Source organism: Morone saxatilis, unplaced genomic scaffold (assembly GCF_004916995.1).
Source record: "Morone saxatilis isolate NCDOM2014 unplaced genomic scaffold, NCSU_SB_2.0 Contig15, whole genome shotgun sequence".
Taxonomy (NCBI): Eukaryota; Metazoa; Chordata; class Actinopteri; family Moronidae; genus Morone; species Morone saxatilis.
In genome coordinates, this window is record NW_023339707.1 from 12,561,489 (window position 1) to 12,581,308 (window position 19,820).

The 19,820-nt window shown below is 40.2% G+C and overlaps 4 protein-coding genes across 7 annotated transcripts in view; 3 read left to right on the forward strand and 1 right to left on the reverse strand.

The window, feature by feature from the left end:
- LOC118324535 (glucose-6-phosphate 1-dehydrogenase-like) overlaps positions 1-4,140 on the forward strand; it is a 4,788-nt gene extending 648 nt beyond the window's left edge. Inside the window, exons 3-14 of one of the 2 annotated variants that reach the window (XM_035656943.1) lie at positions 469-506; positions 627-735; positions 825-1,042; positions 1,127-1,285; positions 1,440-1,565; positions 1,669-1,762; positions 1,875-2,061; positions 2,178-2,413; positions 2,856-2,932; positions 3,027-3,119; positions 3,217-3,282; positions 4,080-4,140. In XM_035656943.1, the coding sequence (XP_035512836.1) occupies positions 469-506; positions 627-735; positions 825-1,042; positions 1,127-1,285; positions 1,440-1,565; positions 1,669-1,762; positions 1,875-2,061; positions 2,178-2,413; positions 2,856-2,932; positions 3,027-3,119; positions 3,217-3,282; positions 4,080-4,092 (1,416 nt within the window). In that variant the 3' untranslated portion in view covers positions 4,093-4,140. The other variant, XM_035656942.1, reaches the window with a different exon arrangement.
- Positions 4,141-4,689: 549 nt separating this feature from the next.
- Positions 4,690-10,881, reverse strand: zgc:158263 (ceramide kinase family protein). The gene is made up of 13 exons (XM_035656936.1): positions 10,503-10,881; positions 9,014-9,109; positions 8,620-8,757; positions 8,349-8,477; positions 8,118-8,181; positions 7,860-8,005; positions 7,698-7,772; positions 7,430-7,582; positions 7,044-7,149; positions 6,282-6,385; positions 5,608-5,804; positions 5,206-5,522; positions 4,690-4,985 (listed from the first exon to the last, which is right to left on the reverse strand). The coding sequence occupies exons 1-13, from the start codon at positions 10,624-10,626 to the stop codon at positions 4,865-4,867; spliced, it is 1,770 nt and encodes a 589-aa protein (XP_035512829.1). The 5' UTR covers positions 10,627-10,881; the 3' UTR covers positions 4,690-4,864.
- Positions 10,882-13,497: 2,616 nt separating this feature from the next.
- naa10 (N-alpha-acetyltransferase 10, NatA catalytic subuni) lies at positions 13,498-16,738 on the forward strand. Its single transcript, XM_035656971.1, has 8 exons — positions 13,498-13,690; positions 13,847-13,945; positions 14,051-14,109; positions 14,201-14,246; positions 14,370-14,485; positions 14,608-14,652; positions 15,999-16,083; positions 16,222-16,738. Exons 1-8 carry the CDS (start codon positions 13,670-13,672, stop codon positions 16,402-16,404), a joined length of 654 nt encoding a protein of 217 aa, XP_035512864.1. The 5' UTR covers positions 13,498-13,669; the 3' UTR covers positions 16,405-16,738.
- Positions 16,739-18,304: 1,566 nt separating this feature from the next.
- Positions 18,305-19,820, forward strand: part of arhgap4a (Rho GTPase activating protein 4a) — a 9,467-nt gene continuing 7,951 nt past the window's right edge. The window contains exon 1 of one of the 3 annotated variants that reach the window (XM_035656930.1): positions 18,305-18,457. Coding sequence is in view for 2 of the 3 variants with exons in the window: in XM_035656929.1 (XP_035512822.1) it covers positions 19,690-19,756 (67 nt within the window). In the remaining variant the exon portion in view is untranslated. Of the gene's footprint in view, positions 18,458-19,619; positions 19,757-19,820 lie in introns of those variants that run through there. The other 2 variants (XM_035656929.1, XM_035656928.1) reach the window with 2 other exon arrangements.

Here is a 19,820-nt window from a genome sequence, read left to right on the forward strand (position 1 = left end):
TATGTTTATCAAGAGTGACAGGAGCCCAGCAGAGTTGACACAAAGCCTCACAGGAGAACAATTCACTGGGTAATATTGTGTTGTGCTAATCAGAATATGAAAGCCAGGGAATGAGCTCATGTTGACTGAAATGTGCTGCATCTACTTTTCCCTTTGTCAAGCACTGAAAGAAGGGGAACATTTTATCACGTTGAGCATACAAATTGCAAAATATCTGTTTTTCTCTGTTGTACTTGTTTGTTTTTCCTTATTTTTCCAAAGCAAGTATTCTATTTCAGTTTGAATGAAGTCTCAAAGTCCTGCAAAGAGGGTGTGTTCAAAGCTCTCACATTACACACTGTGACTGACTGCTTATTTTTAAAGTTTACCTGCTCTTTGGACTCTGATTGATTCTCCTTTAAGCCACAGAGATTATGATTAGAGGTTCGTGATCAGATCTCTTTTTTTTAATTTGTACTATTTCCGCAGGGGGATCTTGCAAAAAAGAAGATCTATCCAACTTTATGGTGAGTAATTACAAACCCAGACAGAGTTGTTTTAAAGTGGTTTGGTCAGTTTGTGTTATGAGGAGTTTGACCCCTGCTGTTCTGCCTCAGTGCTTTTGACTGACTCTGCCCCTCCTTTAGGTGGTTATTCAGAGATGGCCTGCTCCCAGACAACACCTACTTTGTGGGTTTTGCCCGGTCTAACCTGACCGTGGAGGACATCAAGACAGCATGTCTGCCTCATATGAAGGTAGTTCAGCTAAAGGCTCCTTGATGGCTATCTAAGACAATATTGATTGGGGTGTGTTTTCCGCAATCATTGTTCAACATTTCCCTCAGGTCACTGAAGAAGAGAGTGAGAGTCTCTCAGCCTTCTTCAGTAGGAACTCCTACCTTAAAGGAAGGTACGATGATGGCAGCTCTTTTGCTCAACTCAACACGCATCTGTCATCTCTACCGAGGGGAGCTGACGCCAACAGACTCTTCTACCTGGCTCTGCCACCTACCGTCTACCACCATGTTAGCACAAACATTAGAGCCCACTGCATGAGCCTCAAGTCAGTCTTTGTTACACTCACAAGTCCATTCAATTCACTTGCTATTTGATCATATTATTCTAATCCGCTATGTTTGTAACACAGAGGCTGGAACAGGATAATTGTTGAGAAGCCCTTTGGCCGTGACCTCCAGAGCTCACAGGAGCTGTCGGCCCACCTTTCCTCCCTGTTCATAGAGGACCAGATCTACCGCATAGACCACTACCTTGGCAAAGAGATGGTCCAGAACCTGATGGTGCTCAGGTAACAAGTTCCATACGCACCTTTCCAAGCACTTTACCACTGGTATAAATGTAAATGTCATAGACAAGACTTGTAGATTTCACAAGCGCTTCTCTTCCTCTTTCGCTAGTATCTAGGGTTTTATTTCAGCAGTGTTTTATTCTCTCACTTTCAGGTTTGGAAATCGCATCTTTGGACCCATATGGAACAGGAACAGCGTGGCCTGTGTGGTCCTCACCTTTAAGGAGCCCTTTGGCACTCAGGGCCGTGGAGGATACTTCGATGACTTTGGTATTATTCGGTGAGAGATGGTACACTCAAATAAAAGTGACAACACTGAATATACTTATTGTTACACTGGAGCCTCTACCTGCCCTGATTCCAGTTCTTGTTTGTTGATGTAGAGATGTCATGCAGAACCATCTCCTCCAGATGCTCTGTTTGGTTGCCATGGAGAAACCTGCTTCCACCAGCCCAGTTGACGTGAGGGATGAGAAGGTGACACCAAATAATGAATGATTGAAAACAGAAGGACATTTGTTCACATTCTGCATGTATTCTGTCAATGTCATTGCATTCATGCTGTCTTGTAATTATTGATGTGCTGTAGGTAAAGGTACTGAAGTGCATCGCCCCTGTTGCTGTGTCAGATGTGGTGCTCGGTCAGTATGTGGGGGACCCTGAGGGGGAAGGCCACTCCAAGCTGGGTTACCTTGACGACCCCACTGTACCAGAAGGCTCTTGTACACCAACATTTGCCACCGCAGTGCTCTATGTTCAGAATGAAAGATGGGATGGTGAGGAAAAACATATTTTCATCTTTCTTTCTTTTTTCCCTCACTTGTCTTTTTAAAACGTCCCCTCTGATTTTCTCCCTTCATGTCTGTCCTTACATCATCCACCTCTCCACCAGGAGTTCCTTTCATTCTCCGCTGTGGTAAAGCTTTGAATGAGCGGAAGGCAGAAGTGCGTCTGCAGTTCACTGACGTGCCAGGAGACATCTTCAATGAACGCTGTCAGAGGAACGAGCTGGTGGTGCGGGTGCAGCCAGACGAAGCAATTTACCTGAAGATGATGACAAAGAGGCCTGGGGTTTACTTCAGCCCAGAGGAGACTGAGCTGGACCTCACCTACAGGAGCAGATACAAGGTATCCATTGTGGTCTATCATTCAGGTCCAACTTTCAGTATTAGAATATTTTTTGTCTACTGTCAGTGTGTTAACGTAAATTCCTTTGAGAAGGTATCACTTTATTCTTAAGATAAGTTGGTCAAACTTTATTTATTAACACTTAGTTATTATTTCATCCTTAACATACTCTAAAATATCATGTGACATTTGATAGATAATCAATGTTTTACAGAGGTATTGATGGTGTAAGGATGCGCTCAATAGGCTTAAGACAGTTTTGAGAATCAAGAATTTCATCACCTAATTGTTAAATATTATCGTATTAATTAAAATAAAATAAAATATTATGATATCCTATCCATCATATCTTATCCAAGTAAAGACCATCCACTTTCATATTAAGACAGATCACTGAACCTGAAATAAGCAGATATTTACAGTTTTTGTCATCTTCCTCTAGAATGTGAAGCTCCCAGATGCTTATGAGAGGCTGATACTGGATGTCTTCTGTGGAAATCAGATGCATTTTGTCCGCAGGTTGGTTGTACCATTTACTGTCATAGTTCACTGTTTAGGTAGTTTGTTTTAATGTACTATTTTATGACCTGAACTGTTCGCCTTTCTGTTCCAGTGATGAGTTACGGGAGGCCTGGAAGATCTTCACCCCCCTGCTCCAACAAATAGAGGCACAGAAGACACCCCCCATCCCTTACACATATGGAAGGTAAAATCATCTTTTTTATGAGACAGGAATAAAAACATGATGCAGGTTGTCCTTTTTAATTTCTCTTCCCCTTGTCTTTTCTTTGTTGCATCCACAGTCGTGGTCCAAACGAGGCGGATGATCTCGTGAAGAGGGTGGGATTCCGCTATGAGGGAAAATACAAGTGGGTGAAGCCCCACACAACATGATGCCTTCTGTCACACACATGCCCACACACCCACAAAACTCATGAACACACACACACACACCACTGTCGGCGAGTTTACAAACAATAAATTTGACTGCAATCTTTCACTGCTGTACCGTTGTCTGATTTTGTCTGCATGTAAAGAAAACACCACTGCTTTTTAGCCCTAATCATTCAAGAATGAATCTGGAGATAAAAATGACTGTAGTAGCTTGATTTGAGTGTTCACCTGTAAATCTGAAATTTAGTTAATACATTTCTAAATAAATCATCATTCACTCTTCTGCCTGCCCATTTTTCTTTTTTCTTTTACTAGCATTGGCCACACCTAACAACACTGGCCTTAAGACATATGAGACTTGTGGAACAAGAAAATCATATGAGGCCTGTCCTCTGCTGTCAGCAGACCTATGTTTACAGTCATCACTAAACCACGATGACACTAAACGTGATGCATGCAAAGCAGCAACACCACATAATATTTATACTAGAAGGGCTTGTTGGTCTGGTTTGTAAGAACATAACACTTTCTCAATAACAAAGGAAACCAGTTTGAGTGCCCTGTTTCGGGTAAGAATGACTTCCAGGTAGGTGTTTTAAGCTACATTCAAATAAAACCTATAAATGATTGTTAATAACATTTGTAACGATTAATCTCTCACAATGCATGAACGAGTTTCAACATTACAACTTAATTTTACTTTTACATTTGTTGGATTTCCTCTAACTGCCTGCAGCAGACCTATGTTGTCACCTATGTCTGTCTCTACCAGGTGTTTGGTCTAGCTGGGGGCCTTCCATCAACAAACACACTCACTCACTCACAGGATCACTATTTGGTGGTGATCCTGCCAGTACTCGGAGGGCCACGGGAAGTGCTTGTGTGTGTTTAAAGAACTTCTCTTCTTGGAACATATTTGTTCTTTCATGTGTTACTCAACATTTACTGTATGCAATTATAATATCATGGTCTGTCAGTATGGGAAACTATGTTGACACTAAAAATAGTAAAGATATATTTTAAAATATTATAATCTCATAAGCTCTCTTTTGATCACAGTAGGAAAACAAAGTTCCTACTGCCTGATTGTTTATGCAAAACAAAAAGGAAGCTTTTGCTGCTGCTATTCAGCTGCAAAGTTACACTGCTGCACTACTGAACCAGTGTTGACTGCAATAAATCAGAGTCAAGTCATGTTTTTTGTCATTTAACTTCTGTTGACCTTGATTGTATTCCCTGTATGCTAAAGTGAAAATAAATACAATTTGCAGACCAAACACTGTATACAAGTTTGTGTGCAGAAAAACCTGTACTACAGATAAGTGTATAATTTAGCAAGTTTTATAATAATGTTTTTTTAAGGAGCAATATTCAACAAACAGACTTATTCAAGAATACATTTTTTTTTTTCATTATTTCAATGTAAAAGTACCTGAAATATTAGGAACTCTTTGGCCAAGACAGACTGCAAAGCTGGCTATCCTTTCTCTCAAATATACAAATTAGCCTTTGCCCTAGAAACATTCCCATTGTCACTTTTCTCTCATCATCCAACATTTAGGCGAGACCATTTGAGAAGGATGTCCTTTCAAACTGGTCATTTTCCTCGCTGCAGTTGTGTACGGCTGCTCCGTCCTCGATGCCTCTGGCATACAGACGCACCAACTGGCCATGAATCCTGAGAGAAGGAGTGAACACAGTTTAAAACTGCACGTCTGAGAAATAAGTTGCTATCTGTACACTTTTTTGTGTTTGAACTTGACATATGATAACAGTAGGAATCAGAATCAGAATCAGAAATAAAAATTTAATTCAAAATTCAAAAATGTATTGAGTATAATACAGTGCGGTTTGAGAATACACAAAACACCACATGGAGTTCTCTTGCACTCTTTTACCTGCAGAAGATCTCAGTGAAAGGCAGGATCTCTCCGTCACAGTTCCAAACTGACACAGTAGGAGCTTTACTGCAGCATAGACCACACAGGAAGGGAGTCGTCGTTTTCTGTTCGTTTGTCAAATCTCGCCCTGTGCCTCTCTCTGCAAGGTGCTGCTGAGATCCATTCCTGCTCACAGTCTCGACGTAGCCTCTCTCTTCTTCATCTATCTCACCACTCATCCCTCCAACTTCTTCATACTGTTCTTCCTCTTTGCTCGAAGGGACAGAGAAACGGACAGCCTTCACGCGGTGGACCTCCACAAATGGCAGGTCAAACTAGGTAAAGTGGGAGGAGAGATTGCGTCAAGCAGCGTTTAAACTCCCTAGTTCCAGCTTGGTTTTAATGTGAAAGTGCCCACACCTGGTCCTCTGTGCTCGTGTGCCTGTAGAGGAACTTGAGGAATCCCAACGGGTGAGTGTCCCATACCAGGATGAGGTCTCCTGTTCCGTCCGCCAGGTGGGCAGAGGGAGACAGGCCCAGAGGACTCTTGGGACACGAGCTGGACATACAAGTGAGAGACACACACCTGAACCTGCCCTCCACAGTCACCCACTCACCTGGACAGACAAGAGAGAGAGAGATGATGCTGGATTCAAAAACGTCCTACTGTATATCATTGATGATTCTTTAATGACCATACTGGTGTCTTTGCATGCTTTAGCCCATCATGCATACTTTACTGCTCACTGTTGTGTGTTCTTTACTTCTCAGACAAACTTTGGTTTGCTGTAATTGTTTGATAAAAACAAATCTGAGGGGTCTTGAGATGATTAACAGAGCAAAAGAAAACATATTTCTGTAACAAATGTAAGTTTTTTCACTTTTTCTACACATCTCACATTAGTAGTCACAGTACTGGATAATATCACCCCTTCAGCCATCTATTAATAATTTAAATAAAACAATCTTAGAAGGAAGAATCATATTGTGCAACCTGGCGAGGAAGAAAGCTTTAAAGTATTCATGATGTGTGCTGCTAAATGGGCTAAAATATACAAAACACAACAACAGGACTTTAATGTGTGTGTATTTACCCTCTGAGTCACTACTGAATTGGCTGTAGTGGGAGCTGTACAGGGAGCCTGAATCCGAAGAGTGGGGGAAAAGTCTTTCTGTGCTTCTGGAGCACACACTGCACCTAAATGCGCACACACACAAACACACAACACGACACACACACACACACACAATACAAAGAATTTTAGTCTGGCTGGAAGCCTGTGAAATAACAAGCTCCTCGACCTTGACACCCATTCATAAGAGCATCAAGAACTATTAGCTGACAGCCAGAGGCAGCTGCCTCAGACAAAGAACCAGGCCTTGTGCGCTCTATCAGGAGGCCAAGGCTCACCTTTCATCTAGATCAAGTTCCTCTTGACGTGCTTCCTACCCCGCCTTAAGGTGCATCCAATACCTGAGCCCCTGCTGCAGGTAGAAGTTACAGTGTCTCGATCAGTGAATTTGAACCATTTCACTAGTGCTCAAATAATAATGATGCTACTACCAGCAACACTTTCTCTCTTTCTCATTAAGAGGGACGCTTAAAAGCACCCTCATCCTTAGATAGCCTAGATAAGGATGAGCACTGGCGGAAAGGCTGGGAATAAGATTAGTCACCAAAGAATATAACAGACCTTTCTACAGGTTTATATGTTACTATGATCTTCTTTCAGACCAAGATCTAGTGTGCACATTGTAATACTATTTACTTTCTTTTTTGGAGGTATGTTTTGTGTTTATTATTAATTGTATACACCCTTCTTTATGTCATGTCTTGTCAAAAGTTGGTGTTTTACCCTGTGAGGCAGCGTGTTCGGTCTCTCGGGCTGGAGAACACTGGGTCTGCTGGTAGATACTGAACTATGCCTGCATAGCTTCTGTTGCTCAGGTACACCATTGTGCCTAGACGAAGGAGCACAATTAAGTTAGCTGAAAATACACAACACTAAATGTATACATGAGATTTTAAAAAGGTACATGGGCAAGGAAATGTTGCTTCGTTACATAAATCTATTTTAAAAAGAGCATATGCGTCACATAATATCCTTTCATCTTGGTCAAAGCGTTATGAGGTTTCAGAATGAATTTTTAACTTTACGCTAAAAATAAATACAGAGAATCTAACAGCATCTAATGTAATTCAGCATGCAGTCATTTCTGTTCATGACTCATCCGTCCATACCTGAATAGTCATATCGCAGAGGTCCCATCCAACGGTGTTTTTCACTCTCAGCCAGTACGTCACCATAGAAGCCATAACCCAACAGAGACACTGAGTAGCGCACCAGAGCAGAAGTTTGGTGAACTGAACACACATCCAAAGGTTGAGAGTCTCCTGCAAGGTATTGTGGGAAATAAGATAAACTGTGGAGCTCAGAGTTGATAAAATTGCTCAGGTATTTTAATATCTTGATAAAAAAAACTGTGATTAAAAGATTGTCTTTTCTCACCAACGATAATGTGCAAAGCTGAAGTAACAGGGTCGATCACTCCCACTGTGGCATAACACACACAGTCTGTAGAACCTACAACAGATACAATACAACAGGGTGTGTGCATGTCTGCTGTTATTGCTCCATCAGTTCATTAATACTTATTAACAGTGTCATTACCTGCAGGGATTATGCCAATATGAAGCGGACAAGGCTGTAAAGTGACAGCGGGATCGTTCTCACAAAGGCCTGCCTCTTGTTGTGTCCGCCCAATCAAACCGTGAAGTATTTCGCTGAACATGCCATCCCCACCCACACACACCACACTATTATAAACAAACACAAGAGTTTCTGTTAGGAAAAGCACCTCCCAGCGAGCTTAGCTGGCATAATGCTCTCACACCACAGTGTTTGCACTGCGGTGCTGATAGCTCTTACCCATCAAAACCTGTCAGGTCTTTCTTCAGGAGATGGTCTCTGGCCTGGTTCGCCCGCTCAGTCACTAAACAATAAATGTTATGATTACATATCACTTTAAATTTTAGTAGTAGTAGTAGGTCAGTCCATCTAGGAGACATAACGCTTCACCCAGAGTAGCATTTGCATCAGTAACATATTAAACTTCTCTCTAAACAAAATAAAACCAGTATAACACCATTTTGTCGTTACCTATTACATGAGAGCTGATACCAGCCAGCTCAAACAGTGGGGCAACCAGAGAATGGTAGATCTTTCTTCCTTTCTTTTTTCCTCCAAATGGGTTTATAAACACCAACAGCCTGTGTGGACGCAACGGACCTGAAAGATATTGAAATATTAACAAAGAGCCAGCCAACTCTTGGGGGATTTGAACATAATTAATCATTATTAGTAAAATCATAGACATAGGAGTCATAATATCAGCTTTGTGTTATTAATTTATATAATTATCCATCCATACTGTGGGTTTTGAGAGCAGTTCTTAGGTGTTTCGTCCACTGGTCTCTGAGGACCCGGCTAGGGCAGCTGAACTGGGTCCGGCCCAGTCTCCATAGTAACCCATAAGAGCCACCACTGCTGCTGCGCTTTATGTAGAAAACTGGAGGTGGATGACAGATGAAGAAGTCAAAACGACACTATAATTCTACAATATAAGCTGTTAGACAGGTTTACAGGCACTTATTTGACTGAATTGTAAAGCGAGCGTATCGTGTACCTGTATGCAAATTATTCACAATCTCATTTGAAACTCAACGGCAGAAGATGTGCACGGCCTCAGTCTGTGTTATTACTATTCACTTAAGCGTTGACTGTGGCCTTGGGTTTGTGATATCTTAGAGAGTAAGAGCACCCACCCGTGAAGTCTTTGTCTGTGTCCTCAACTGACTTCTGGGGTAGGATCTCCACCAGACCATCCTCAACTCCAACCACCTCTGCCACCGGCACTGAAACTTTAATCAGACAGACAAACACACACAGTGCAGACATCAGTGGACACGCTTCCTTGCATACAATGAATGGAATATTTTAAAGCTGTTTAAGCACAGGTGTAATTTAATAAAATTAATAATGGCTGCATCCCATTGTTCTAATGCCAGAGCTCTGTTTTAGGGCTTATTTGACAGGTCACAGCAGAAAAAGCACATGTGTTACTAATCGATTTAGCTGCTTCAGGTTCAGGATCCTGGTATTGTTATTGGCTCACTGGTCATGGCTTACTGGGACACAGAGCCATCATTAACGTTATGAATAACATCTGGTGCTTTTCCAAGTATGATAAGTCAAACTGCTGTGAAAAAGGCCTATTGTGTATGCTGGCACATCATCCATATTATTAGTTATAAGAAAGGACTATTAATGAGAGTTTTGGATGATACAGCTTTCGTAAAACATGATAGCGTCTTCTTTTGGTCGATATTTTCAGGGCTATTGATTTGAGCACATATCACATATCACACCCTTGTGTATATTGTAAATGTATATGTGTGCATTCTATCAATAGCTCAATTTTCTCATCCTGATTGATTGTCATTTTACTATGTTGGTCTATTCTGTACAACCAACATCTATTGCATGTCTGAGTTTTTTTTTTAGAGACCAACATTTTTTACTTGTGATTTTGCAAACTTGCACATGTCCTGGAACTGTGCAGCTCTTCACTAATTTATTTAAATACAGTCACACTGTACATATTGTCTATTTTTATTGTCTCAACTTTATGTATAATTTTCTCATACAGTGTTTATTGTTATACACTGATATAACAAGGCAAATTCCTTGTATGTAAGAACCTACTGGGCAATAAAAACCGATTCTGATTCTGATTCTGATTGTGCTATATAAATGAAACTGAATTGACTACTGTGTTAAAAATGTATCGTCATGATGTTGTTAAGCAAACACTTTCCATGTGTGTGTGTTGAAAAAAACTGTTTTATAGTTAAAGAATGAATCCTATATTATAACCTTGTGCCTGAAGGTGTGTGAGGACTGTATAGCCTGTTTTCAGTACACTGTCTCAGGCTGTGTTTCGTGTTAGTGCTGTTTAACTTGTTCTTCACGTTTTCTGCAAGCAGCCATAGGCTTAATTGAAGCGCTCCCTTCCTGTAGAAGTCCAATATCACATATAAGGTGTACTAAACATTGTTTTGTTTATGTTGTTTCCTAGGCTACTTCTAAAGAATGACTACTTCTCGTTTGTCATCAGTCCTATTAAGGTCAGTTCAGTGAAGATAAGAAACAAGTTTTTAAACAGGTGGCACACAGCAACATTGTGACAACGAGAACGTATATTTAGCGCTATCAGGCTACAGATCGAGAGATGATTAGTTAAGGGCCACCTACTTGTCTTCTTGTCGCGATTCTTCTTATCTACCTCGGTCCAGTTGAAATGCCAGCCCGTCAGGACCGCCAGGTATCTTTTATTCCCGACCCACAAACTTGACTCCAGCTTCAGGTCTGTCTCCATCTGGAAAAGCGCTTCAGCCACACCGTCGCTCTTTGCCGTTCCTCACAAAACTCAAATAATCACATTTTCCACTCATTACTGTTCCATATCTGAGAAATAGCAGCAGAGCGGCAATCTGATCTCGCCATCAGTCAACAACCCACCAGAGCTCTTATCTCACATGTGAAAGTTGTCATCTTCCTCTGTATGAACCTGAAGATCTTTATTTAGGGTATTATTCCTGTAAAATGTTGACACACCGCCTGGAACAGAGGGTGTTAGTCCAAAAATATCTGTTTCCTCTACAGTCCCTCCCTGGCGACACCTGCTACATTTGCATGTTAGACTGCTGATTGGATGCCAGTACTTTTACCTGAAGTATTAGCACACTGGCCAATTATTATAGCAACAAACTGGCTGTGGTGATAGAAAGAAGGATTGTCACAGTACATTTTGAAATATACAGTATAACTAATAGGTGATAAATAGGGATAGGTAAAGTGAGCGCTTTAAAATTATAAGCTCACTATGAAACCAAATACAACTCTGTAGAGGAAAATGAATAATAACCTAGAGTAAATTAATAACCTATTCTTATCAGAACCAGAATTACTTTTATTGGCCAGGTATGTGAACACATTCCAGTTATTTAACTGCAGTTTTGCATTGCACTCAATGTACATACACAGAATAGGCATAAATAAAGAAGCTCTACAAAATAGACATAAATTAGTATGTAGTTAGTTATACATATTGGGATAGACTTTTACATTTTCCCTGTTGTACTGCACATGATCTGTTATTTTCATCATTATAAAACCTAAAGATGCGTTATAAAAGTATTCAAATTACATAGGAACAGTAATAACAACAAAATAAGGGGAAAAACATCTGTCAGCATAACCCATCAGAATACCCTGTACAGATTTCACCAAAGCCATGAAATGTTACAAAAGTATAACATGTAGATGGTCTTCTTGACATTTTCTCCAAATCCTTTCCAGCTTCTTGAATGTGACGTGCCGTAACTATCTCAAGCAGAAGTTAATTGAGGAAGTCTCTCTCTCTATATATACTTGTTTTATTTGTGTCTTTTCTGGCTGACACTGCATAAAAAGCACCGGGGAACAGAAAGTCAAATTATGACGACAAGGTAATTAAAGGTTATTTATCTAATAAACCTCTATGTCAGTGGTTCTCAGTCTTTTACGTGTCAGGGACCCCTGAAACCCCTAAAGGACCGCCAGGGGTCCCCGACCCCTAGGTTGAGAACCACTGCTCTATGTTTTAAGTGTTAGCGAGCTAGCAATACTATCAAGTTGTAAACAAAGCATATTGATGATATGTTACTTATCATGACAGAGGGGTTACGATTCAGTATATTAAGATATATTGCGATACTTAAAGCAAGGTGATATACTGCAGTTACATTTTTTTTAATATTATAAAAGAACATACAACCTTATGCATAAAAGCTGAGTATAAAAGTTTATTATTTTATGCAACCAATGGAGGGGGATATACATTTATCACGGTCCATGTAACATCCAACATCTTACAACACTGCAATCTAGCGTTTAGTGGTTTAAACACACAAACAGTACAATATCAAAAAGCAAAATATTGAAATACCTAAGTGTATTGACATTTTCTTACAGCCCTTCATGTAATAGGCTGTAATTGCATGTGGCTTGCTCATAATGACCTCAAGTATGTCCACCACTTCAGCTATTGAAGAGACACCCACAGAAACAGTTGCTGACGGCATCAAGTAGTGAGATCAACCATCACAGACCACTCAGCCATCTCCTCTGAACAACTGCATCATTTAACACTTTCTCAGTTCCTGTTAATATTTTTTACACTTGCTGTAAATATAAACAATTGTTCATATGAACATGTGCAGTCTGTCATCCCAATCACATTTTAGATATCTATTCCATTTTAATAATAATACTTTTATGTTAATACTAACTTTTCATGCTAATACATTTAATACATTTAATACAGTAATACATTTTACTTAAAGGACCAGTGTGTAGGATTTAGCGGCATCCAGCGGTGTAGTTGCAGATTGTAACCCCCTCGCCTCACCGTGAAAGGTCCCATCTAGAGCCAGTGTTTGGTTTGTCCATTCTGGGTTAGTGTAGAAATGTGGCCGCCTCTGTGGAAGAGGACTGTTAACACATGAGGACGACATGTTACATTTTTAGTGGCTTTTAGTAGTCGTTCATAGTTCGAATAGGTTGAACCAACTTAATCTGGAATTATGGATGTGGAAGTTATTTTTCCTCTGGTTGTGGTAGGAGAAATCTACTGATACGAACTGAGAGTAAATTGTCCCCCTAATCAAGGAAGACCAATTAATCTATGGATCATGAAAATAAGAGTGCAACTCAGAGAAAGCATGGCAGCTTTATAAGCCCAGAGACCAGTACTCTTACACTGGCAAAACACTGACTAGCCTCATGCAGGTTTGGTTGCTGTAGAATTAGTGGTATTTTGATTAAATACAAGTTAATTTAGGAATAGGGATCAGGTGAGCACAATACTGAAATAATGAATTATGGACTTATAACTAGCTATATTTAAACAGAAGCCCCCCAAAGGACCACAAGGTCAGGCAATAAGACAGTTGATATTGAACTTTAGTGGGGGAATGTTGTGACAATTGTTTTTCCTGGTTAATAATCCAGTTTTGCTTTAACTACCCAGCCTGATACTTACTGTACGTTTATAAAGTCTGCGACAATACGATCCACAGCTCAACATCCGGGTCCTTATCGAGGTAAAAGGCATCCTTCAAAATAAAAGTACTTTATGCTATGTCCTCGCACCTCATACAAGGGTTACAACTTTTACTGTGAAATCCCAGCGCGCACTGTGGCCGGAAGTAGCGGTCGTTATTGTGGCACGCTCCTTCCTGCCCTCCCTTCCTGGCTAGCAACTCGACTTAGCGAGAGAATCTCTTTAAACCTTACAGTGTAATTATTATGAATTGATTGACCGGTGTGGTACATTTGATTTGTGTTTCTACAGTCCGGATAACAAGCCAACTAACAAAATGAACATACGAAACGCAAGGGTAAGAGTGCTGGAAGTCTCTCGACAGCCATGCTGTTTCTCCTAACCTGTAGCTAAGCTAGTTACTGCAGCTGCTCGTTAGCTCAGCACTTATTGCCGATGAAGGGTTCGCATCGTGTCAGGCACCTTTCTGACCTTTCCAGTTTCTTTCTTCCAGCCCGAGGACCTTATGAACATGCAGCACTGTAACCTGCTGTGTCTGCCAGAAAACTATCAGATGAAATATTATTTCTACCACGGATTGTCGTGGCCTCAGGTGAGCTACGGTGCACTTTCTGCTGTTTTCTGCTAACACCACTGCTCCCTTCATCTACAGTCTCTACGTGTGTTTGTTTGACACTCTTCGCTTTCGTCGTTTCAGCTCTCATACATTGCAGAGGACGAAAATGGCAAAATTGTGGGATATGTGCTGGCAAAGATGTGAGTATCTGTGGCCATTTATTTTCCATCACATCACTTGAACAAAGGGGATATATAATGTGTTTTAATGAACTGTTTGAACGCTTGTTAGGGAGGAGGACCCGGATGATGTACCCCATGGACACATCACATCCCTGGTGAGTCTGAATGAGAAACATCATCCATCTCCTCCGTTGTTTATATCCCATGTTTTATATCACTGAGGTATTTGGCTGGCATCATAAAACATTAACGTAAAAACCCTTTTCTGTGTCTTCCAGGCAGTGAAGCGCTCCCACAGACGTCTGGGCCTGGCTCAGAAGCTGATGGACCAGGCCAGCCGGGCCATGATAGAAAACTTCAATGCTAAATATGTCTCGCTTCATGTTCGCAAGAGGTACCGTGCTCTTAGAGCTCGCCGTGAGCGTGTTCGCTCTTTGTTTTGTTCAGATAAATGATTGTACGGTTTTCATTTTGCAAACTATGTGTACCATCTACAATCTTTTCTCCCCACTGCAGCAACCGAGCAGCCCTGCACCTGTACTCAAACACACTCAAATTCCAGTAAGTCTGTTTCTGTGCCAACATTATTTCAGTAATTTTATTGAAATGCATGAATTCCTAGGGGGTATTGTTACACAGTTGGCCTGGTCATAGCTCAGATTCTCATAAATATTGAGGACATGAGGGGTGTTGAATAAGTTGGCATTGACTGATATTAGCTTACTGCAGATATACTGGTGTCGGTGAGTATTTGGTACATGTCCACCAAAGAAATTGCAGCACTTAAGTGCCAAAGATATCTTTGAGTTCAGAAAAAATAGTTAAGCTACAAGTGTTTGGCAGTGAATGCACACCAATCCAATACCACGTAACTTATAAGCCTGGTAATTCGTTGTTTTTATCCCAGTATAGGAAAGTCATGAACCGCCCTACTGTGCCTCTGACAAGGGCTTTAACCTGAGGCAGGCCATACATCATTGATAGCAATCATATAGGTTTAGTAGAATACACTTGTTAAAAAACAGTAATGCATACATGTACCTATATCTTTTTTATAACACGTATCAGATTGTTATTCGATATTAATCTATATACAAATCTCAGGTATCGGAATTGTTAATAAAGACAACAATTAGATGACTTTTACATATTCTATAAGACAACAAAACAATGGTGAAACTAATATTGGCATCAAACATGTTCTCTGCACAGTGTATTTAAAAAAACAAACAAAATCCTAAACTAAAGACCATTTACATAGCTGGAAGGCTACCACTTTACCCTCTTCTGCTGTAAACACAAAGTAATGGTGACACTTCCACTCAGTGAAAGCATTTTTTTCACTAGAGGCCATGACAATGAATTGGCAACTTTAAGATTAGTTATGGTTTCACTTGAGACCAGTGTGGTGTAGTGGTGTTGCAAGAGTCCTGAAGTGTTGTAATGTGTGCACACTGCAGTGTGCATGGTGGATAATCTTCATTTTAACTAAATGTGACCATAATCTGGTTATTGTCACGCATTAGTTACCCTTTTTTTTGTATCCTGATTATGTAACTCTGTTATATATAATCTGTTACTCCATGAGCTTAATCGAGTTCCAGACAGCTCCAGACACCAAAAACAAAGTCTCACAATGTTTTGGACTATGTTTTTTTTTGTTTTTTTTTATTTAAGTTAATTATTGAATTATATTTTCTGAATATCAGGAAAACAATTCTGGTTGGGAAAAGCTGCACAGAAAACTCTTTTCATATAGAATGTAAACTCCTCGCAGTTTGCTAAGCCCTTGAAATGATAAAGATAGAAAGCATAAGACCTCAGTGTCCTAAATAGCAGCCACGTGCCTGACTTTTAGATATTTGTTCTGACTGCAACTGATGTGTTATATTGTTGTTCCTCCACAGGATTAGTGAAGTAGAGCCTAAATACTACGCAGATGGGGAAGATGCCTACGCCATGAAGAGAGACCTGGCTCACATGGCTGATGAGGTGGTTTAATTCTCTATGTGTATCCACTATAGCAACATAGATATGATTCACTACCTCAGGGGGTGTGTGAACGGAGAATGTGAAATGAGCAGATTCTGGTTGTAAATGGGTTCGTATTTTTCTCTTTGTGTCCCACAGCTAAGAAAGCCTGGGGTGCGTGTGTCGGGTCAAGAGGCACCGTCGGGCCAAAGCCCGTCCGGGTCCGGTGACCAGGAGAGAGAAAGCGAGAGAGACAGTGGAGGAGAGAGCAAAGAGCTGAGTGAAGTCAGCGAGGCAACGGAAAGCACAGACGTTAAAGATTCTTCTTCTGATTCACAATGACATTGTAATCTTAGACATTTTTAAATTCATCCCCCACTTCCACTTTTTATCTCTATTGACAATATCTCTGACTTTACAAACTGTGACTATCTGTATGTCAAAGCCGTTCCAGCATTTCCGTCACTGGTTTTTCTTAAATCTTGCTTTTCACCGCAGTGATGAACAAAAAGTCTTGGATAATGACATGAATCAGGAAAACTGTTTTAATTGGATTGCTGTTGTCATTACCAAAAGTGACACAAAGTTCTGTGAGATATACAGAATTGAAAAGTTGTTTCAAATTGGTCTCTTCATTATTTAACAGAATTACTGCAAATAAAGCTTTAAAATAATACTGTTGGTATTGCACTTATTTCAGTAAGTGATCATAAGTTGTTTAGCAAGAAGGTAAAATTAAAACAACACTAAATTGTTGGATTCACACCATCACAAATACCTCTGTTGTACACAACCGTGATCACAACATGATCCATGATAAAGGTTCCCACTGATAATGAAAAACCCTTAGTGTGTACATGATCTGACCATTTCCCACTTTGGCGACTCCTAGTGGCTGACAGCTTTAGTTACTAATTTACATTATAATTGTTCATATCCTTTCTGTCCAGTAAAACCAACAATCTCCAAATTAGGTGATTATGAAATATGATATTTTCTGAAACTGAAGGATGAGATGTTCTTTTACTTCTTATGATCCCCCCACTCCTTTGATTTTCTGGAAAACACGTCATCACAAAGCTGTTTGTCTGAGCTCATGAAAAGATGACCTTTTAATGATACATGGTTCTCACAGGGCAGTGACACTACAGGCGAGATGATTTCATACAATATGATGCATTGTTGTAGATCAAACTATTAAAATTAGCACAACCTCAAACATTTACAGCAGTAAAATGCAGAAGTGATATTATCATTATTATTATCATACTTTTTAAAGTAAAGGTTTGAATGCAGAATTTTTGCTTGTATTGGAGTATTTTGGAGTACTGCATATAGGTGATATATATAGATTTAAGATAAGTAAAAAGCATGCTACTCTACATAAAGTCAAGTCGTTGAAGGACACTGCACTAAAAACAATGTTTGACTTCTATAGTTAAACCCTTCCTGTTCACAAGCTAAAAGATGCTGGTGATATTTGTTATGTCCAGGTTCCAAAGTAAGCACTGCTTTAAACTGAAAAGTCATCAAACCATGAGAAATACAGTACTCAGAGACTTCTTCGATCAACAGTGTCTCTTTGTCCTTCTGGAAAAAATATTGTTTCAGTTTCTAGAGAAGTACGTGCTATATAATGGTAAGTTGTGCACACTGGCCTTTCAGAAAGTTTGTCTGTCACAAATAACTCAGTTTCACACCTTCATGCCATTTCACGCTTTTCAGCTAGAGGCGAGAGAAAACAACAATGCTGCATTTCTTCAAAACAAGTTTTCAACAGTGAACAGGCTCAGATGAATAAATAACGTTATTACCTAATAAAAGCTTTTTTTTGTTCATATGAACTGTTTCTAAGGTTACTAGCCATGCATTACTCATAATGAACTCTGCTAATACAGCATGTAAGCAAAGTGTGGATTATAGTGGCCGTCAGTGTTGTGCCGAGTATACCCCAGAGTATTCAGGGTGTTTTTTCCACAGTATAGCAGCTGATTTCACTCAGTAGCCTGTGAATAACCAGTGCAGAGGGACTAATCAGTGGAAACAGCTGGTGTTTGATTAGACTGAAAACCTTGCGTGGAGTTCAAGGGGTAGCATGAAAGAGAGACTCGAAAAGGTTTTCATTCCTCTCACTTGCACAGTTGCACACTGATGGCTCAAACTGAATGTGTGAGTGAGATGACGGGTGAGAAAGAGAGAGCAGTAGAGGAGTGTTAGTGTGTGTGTTTTAGAGAGAGAGAGAGAGAGAGAGAGATATGAGTTCCACTCCACCCACATCCATCCGTGTCCAATGCGAGGGGGAGGTGAAACAGTTGAGAGCTTACTGTGCTATTAACTGGCATTATTTAGTTGCTTCAGTCTGGAGAAGAGACTAGTCAGGACTGCTCCTCATCAGGTAGGACTCCCTTTTTTTTTTTTTTTGGATGCATTAAACTTTTCTTGATTTTCATTTGCTGACCTGACCTGTCTCACCCGAACGAGACAGTTTGCCATTTTAGATAGATAGATATACTTTATTGATCCCAAGCTGGGAAATTGCAGTAAGTCTACTAAACATGCTTTTGTACAGCTTAGTAAGTGCTGTCATGAAGGATAGTTGTGCTTGATTGTGTCAGTTATGTTATTGTTGGCTTCAGACATATCCCTCAGGTCATAAATGTTTCATAGCTCAGACAGCGTATATGTGTTTGTACTTGTCAAAACCCAGAGTGAAACACAGTATTATCATGAAAGCAACTGAAAAGCCAGTGGGGTTAGGTTAAGATCAGCTTTAATGAAATATTACAGCACGTTGTGACGACAGAAGGTGATGATTCACTGCTGAGCACATAGAGAAAGAATGAAAGGGCTCATGGAAAAGGGTGACATATGCTGGAAAAATGAGATACTCTCCTTTAGAACAGAGTTTTGGGTTTGCTGTAATGCAGCAGACTCATTTTTAGCAGGTCAGTTGGTAAATGTCTCAGCTGAAGAGAATGCTGATGAGTGATGTTTGGCTTTTGTAAAAAAGGGAAGTTGAGAGGGGAAAGAGAGAATGTGTGTGCTGATTGTGTACAAAGGGTAATGATCCAGCAAGAAAACACCCCACTCTTCCCCTTTCCGATGTGCACTAAATGTCATCGTAATACATAATGTCTTGCAGACAATTCTTTATTTGTCCAAGGCATGTCAGATGATGTTTAAATGACGATCCTGCAATGAGATGCTCCTGTCTTACACCCCCCCTGCACCATTTCATCTATATTCTGATGAGAACAGGCCAGTATGTTATATTGGGTGTGAGTTTCTGTCATAAAACCTGATACAAATGACAAGAAACCAAAACCAGTGTTTTCAGTTTCAGACGCACTTAAATCTAAACTGGATTATACTTTCTGTAAAGGTTCTCAGTAATCCAGTACAGAATATCTAGAAATACTAAGCAAAAAGCAGCTGTATACAGAATATACTATGAGGGCATCAGTAAGATTGAGTATATGGTAAAACCACCTGTAGTCTTGAGAACAAACATCCCCACAGAGTTGTAGGCTCTGTGTGTCACCCTATTTTTAGGTTAGCTGAGTTGTTGCTAGAGCTATTTTTGCACCTCGTGCAATTCTGCAGGGTGATCGGTGCAGCAGGCAGCACATGCCAACTAGTTTTCTTGTTGTCTGCCATTCAGCAGAGGGTGACCAGTCTGAAGAGATGTGTTACAGTAAGATGAACATTCTCTTTTTACTATTTCTGTGGCAGGAGGAAGTTTGCATAGTCTGTGGAGG